Genomic DNA, 5,144 nt, shown 5'->3' with positions numbered 1-5,144 from the left:
TTGAGAAAAAAAAAAATCAACATGATGAATTAAGTCAAGGAGTAAAAGGAATAAGATTTTCTTTTTGGGGTGGGGACTAAACTGTAACAATTTTTAAAATTTTCAGTTTTAGCTTGTTTTATGAAATAAGTTTTTTTTTTTCTTTCTTTTTTTTGACTTGTTGATATTTGAAAAATGACAAAATGGTTTTTATAACTAAAAAAACTATAAAAACTAAAAAAATTACTTTAAATACCTTAGGCACATGAGGCCATAATTACATACTTGTGGGCTAATTTTCAATGTTCAAAAAATGTACTCATAATTTTATTCATGATTCAAATTGTAATGTGAAGAATTTACTATAGATCAAATTCTAAGTATTAATATGTAAGTATCAATTTCTACAAAACTCATTACTAAAGCTATTCCAAATTTTAACCCTAAACTACATTCCAAATTAATTTTACATATTTGTAATACTCTTTTCTATGAATAGAGTTTTTCATTAAAAGTAAATGAATAACCTTTTGTTCTTTGAGTGCATCTTCAATGAACAAACAAACAAACAAAAATAAAAATGAAATGTAAAAATGTGAAAATAATACCATTATAAAAATATTAAATTATTCTACACTTATAAACAAATCATACATTCTAACAAAGTTTTATTGAATAAATCATATAATAATGGCATTTGATTGAGCAACACTGTAAATACATTATCCTCTCTGCCGTTTTTTGGTCCGTATGGGAGTTGTGGAATGAATGTTTGTTTAAGGGAGATCATCCTGATATTCAAGTTTTATGCGATAAGATTAAAGTGCAGATAGCTTTGTGGTCCAAAATGGCTCTTGAAAGTAGATTATTCAGTGCACGACATTGTATCCAACCTCCACCAGATCAGGTTTGCTGTGTTATTTCTGTTATTGTTTCTTTGACTTTTGGTCTTTCCCATGGTTGGTTTCTTGCCAACTGTTGGGGCGTTGGGGTGTTTCTTGCCAACTGTTGGGTCTTCTCTTACTGTTCACTGCGTGGGATCAAGTTGCTACATTTCATCAATCTATGTGCTGTTGTTAGCTCTGTAACTTCCCCTTTATTGATGTATCCTCATACTTTGTATGCTACATTTCATCAATAAAGTTTTCTTTGCTTATCACAAAAAAAAAAAAAAATAAATAAAAATAAAAAATAAAAAATTATGTTGCTCTTATCCTCTCTTTGTTAATATTTTCTTGTAAGCTTTGTTTCATTTGAATTTATTAATGAAGTTTTTCTTTGCCAATCAAAAAAAAAAAAAAAAAAGTTTGTAGAGGGTGGGCAGAAAGGAAAGCCCTTACTTGGCCCTAAATAATTTTTTTCGTATATATATAATAATTTTGTCAAATTACCAGTAAAGGGTAATTTTCCCTAATTTTATCACCAAATTGCCTTGGACAGCCATCATTTCTAATCAATGGTACCTCCCTTCAAGTTAAATGACATTTGATGCCCTAAAGCACCCTTTGTTTCATGCACAATAGTTTGTTAATACAACGGTATAACAGTAATTTCCTTGAGGGGTGGCCAAACAATGGCAGTGAATAATTATAAATGGTGCTATCAAAAAATTATTACAGAAACATGAAAAAAATTATAATTTTGATTATTAATATGTATAAAATTTACCAATTATTTGTAATTTTTTTTTATAAAAATTTAAATTGGATTCAAATTTTCCCTAATTGTAGCAAGACACAAACTTTCCATATATTCAAAAATAATAGTGTAATCTTAATTTAGCAAAAATGATTTATTACTGAGGGTTAATGACCACCCACTAATCTCTCCACCACCATTTATGACCAACCCACTAATCTCTCCACCTCCATTTTTCTACTTTTGACTGAGAAGAGAAGCTGAGGAGTTACACTCACCTATGAATCTCAGCCGTTGGATGAACCCTCAGATCAACGGTTTCCAACCCTTGTAGTAGCTCCAAACAAGGCTTTTTACTATAATCTCTCTTTGCCCAGCTCTTGTGTCATTACAAGTAGGGAGAAGAAAAAACACAAAAAAACACCTTTCCTAAATCAAAGCAATTCTTAAAGCAATCTTGTTGCTTGAAAACAGTCTTTTCTCTTCTTGTTTTTAGTCTCCTTCAAGCCTCTCTTTCATGGAAGGTGCTGGTGGTGGTGGTGGTTTTGGGTATGTGAATTTACAAAACAACCCTTCTTTATATAGACCTAGTCCTTCATTAACAGCCATAGAGAGGTTCTTGTCAAGCAAGAACAACCATTTCTCTCATAAACAGACTAAAAACAATGTGCACAACCAAGGACTGCTCGTTCCGGCAAGCGTGTACGGTGGTTTTTCTTCTTCTGGTGGTGCAATTGGTGGCTACTCAAGCGACTTTTTGGGGCCAAGTTTTCCGGAGAATAGCTTCATGGATGGGCTTTTCCATGATAGTGAGACTCTTAAATGGACATATGAGATAGATCCTAATATGGGTTTGAGTGAAGATGACAAATCAACAGAGAGGAATTGTAAACGAGTGGCAAAGAGAGCAAAATGTGGCTCTTCTACAACTACTCTGATCAAAGGACAATGGACAGATGAAGAAGATAGGTGATATAATACATAATTTTTAATTTTTACCCTTCTTTTAGTCTCATACATCCTAGGGTTTAAATATCTGTCTTCTGATAATGATATATCAATCGATATTGTTTAATATCAGCCCATATATGATAGTATTGCTTATACTAAATCCACATATGTCTACTCTTTACATGAAAGTGCAACTGATATTGAAGATTTCTATGATTTTGTTTTTGTGAAGGAAACTGCTCAATTTAGTGACGCAACATGGAGTGAGAAAATGGGCTCAGATAGCAGAGAATATGGTTGGCAGGGCCGGAAAACAATGCCGGGAGCGGTGGCACAATCATTTGCGCCCTGATATTAAGGTCTTTTTTCTTCACCCTTTTCCTAATTTGAGATTTTGTCAGAACCACTGAGTGTGGTTTGGTTTCTGTTAAATTTTGCTTTACTTTTTGCAAAACTAATCATCAAACAATTGTGTTAGATTTCTCATAAAATTCTATGACAGATATCTAAGAACTGAGATTTGGTTTGGGTTTGTGTGATATTTTTCAAATAGTCAAAAGAGAAAACCCTAGGTTGCCTTATCTGGTTTAATTTCCTATTCTCAACTCTTTTTCTTTTTTTAATTATTTAATTTTATATCTTAAAAGTTAGAGATATAGGATTTAGATTGCCAAAATTTCATCAAGGTGATTTGTCGGTTCATCTCTTCATGAGTTTTCTTTTGATATTTTATATTTGGTAATTAATGAAAAGTTTCATTCAAAAAGTGGATTAGAGTTTCGTTTTACATGTCATGGGCTTGACATGCAGATCTTATGGTGAGTTTGGTGCTATTCACACCATCTGACATCTCTCCTTCCATTGTTTTTTTAAAATTTAAATCCGCGAAAGTTAGTGACATTTCTTCTTCCATCTAACTATCTAGACTTGTTGGTTCATGTTTAGAATTTTATGATTATTTAAACAAAAATGCTATGAACCTTACTTATCAACTCATAACTTATCACAAATATATATGTGGTGGAGATTAAATTGATGAAATATGAATACACGAGTAAAAACTATTAGCTTTCTTTTTTGAGTAAAATTTGAGTTCATAAATATAAATTTATAATATTATTGTTATTTGAATATACAAAGCCGCGTTATATGTTTACTTGGCAATTAATATAATTCCTTGTGAGACAAAGGCCTAGGGATTGTCTTTCATATGAGCACTTTGACAGGCAAAACTTATAGGGTCAGTCCATTGTCTGTTTATACCCTCTCAAATTCCTTCTTGCACCCACTCTTTCTCAGTGTTCACTTTCATGTGATTTTGGAACCTTTTCTCCCTCAAAGCATCAATTTTGTTATAAAAAGGTTCACATTTAATGTTTTCATAGATAAGTTCTTATAGTGCTACACAGCAATATATATATATATATATATATATAAAATGAAGTTATAAATTTTAATTTTATCATTGTAAAACAAAAAATTCAACTTGACTTATACTTTTAAAAATGCTACTACCATATTATTCTAATCAAGAATTTTGTACAAAAATTTTATAAAAATATCACTTTTCTTTACAGCAAAGTGTAATATTGATTTTTCTATATACGTTTCTACGAATTTTTGTCTACAGTGCAGATAGCATTATTGAAATTCTTATTAGAGTTTGCCACCTTTTTTGTGTTATTATATTTTATTTAAATTTTCCCCTATATATATTGCATTGCTTATAATACACAATGTGGCGCCCTTGTTTTTTTTTTTATCAGAAAGATACTTGGACTGAAGAAGAAGAGAGCATATTGGTTGAAGCTCATAAGAAAGTCGGCAACAGATGGGCAGAAATTGCCAAGAGAATACCGGGAAGGACCGAAAATTCAATAAAGAATCACTGGAACGCCACTAAAAGAAAGCAAAATTCAAGAAGGAATAACATCAAGAAACCACAAGGCAGCCAGAATTGGAAGTCTCAATCTCAACCCACCATACTCCAAGAATACATCAAAAGCATGAATCCATCTAATATGGCCGCCACCACCACTGGCTCCACCGTCACTGAAGACTTCTCAACCCATTTTGCTCCTCTCGGGGACTTATCTGAGTCCTCCATTGATGACTCTCCACAGTTTATGAACAAAACATTCGACGACGAACTGAACTTCATGATAAATTTCTTCGGTACCAAAAATGACCAGCCTCTGAATGATAAAAACAATTCCAAGGCTTCAATTGAGGCAAAAACAGCTCAAAATAATCATTCTAAGAGTGTTTTGCCTTAAATCCGCTCGGATTACTCAACTACACCAATGGTGATGATCATCTGCTTAATGATATGGTTGCTGACACTAACATGTTCATAAATGCCCCAAATAAAGAGCTTCCAATAACCCATTTCTCTTTTTACATTTACCTTTCTTTTCTGTTGGATGGATCATCCAACGCTTTGCCTTCCATGGATAACTACTGTAATATTATTGATAATAACTTCAAGGTGGATTGCTTGACTGGTCAAGCTTCTTTCAGTGGGAAGAAAGATATGGATTTGATGGAGATGATTGCTTCTTCTCATTAGTTCTCTA

The 5,144-nt window shown here is 32.3% G+C and overlaps 1 protein-coding gene across 1 annotated transcript; it reads left to right on the top strand.

Moving 5' to 3' along the window:
* Positions 1-2,134: 2,134 nt before the first annotated feature.
* LOC114255838 (transcription factor MYB119-like) lies at positions 2,135-4,844 on the top strand. Its single transcript, XM_028195386.2, has 3 exons — positions 2,135-2,586; positions 2,801-2,927; positions 4,335-4,844. The coding sequence occupies exons 1-3, from the start codon at positions 2,135-2,137 to the stop codon at positions 4,842-4,844; spliced, it is 1,089 nt and encodes a 362-aa protein (XP_028051187.2).
* The last annotated feature ends 300 nt before the right edge of the window (positions 4,845-5,144 follow it).

Source organism: Camellia sinensis, chromosome 3 (genome assembly GCF_055761805.1).
Source record: "Camellia sinensis isolate YWXY chromosome 3, ASM5576180v1, whole genome shotgun sequence".
In the NCBI taxonomy this organism is placed as follows: domain Eukaryota; kingdom Viridiplantae; phylum Streptophyta; class Magnoliopsida; order Ericales; family Theaceae; genus Camellia; species Camellia sinensis.
The sequence above is the reverse complement of the archived record's forward strand: the minus strand, read 5'-3'. Positions and strand labels throughout refer to the sequence as shown.

Bases quoted from the DNA above. Each gene is read 5' to 3' on its own strand.
- LOC114255838 (XM_028195386.2), top strand. From the start codon at position 2,135: ATGGAAGGTGCTGGTGGTGGTGGTGGTTTTGGGTATGTGAATTTACAA. The intron at 2,587-2,800 runs GTGATATAATAC...GTTTTTGTGAAG, and splicing joins TGGACAGATGAAGAAGATAG to GAAACTGCTCAATTTAGTGA. The intron at 2,928-4,334 runs GTCTTTTTTCTT...TTTTTTTATCAG, and splicing joins ATTTGCGCCCTGATATTAAG to AAAGATACTTGGACTGAAGA.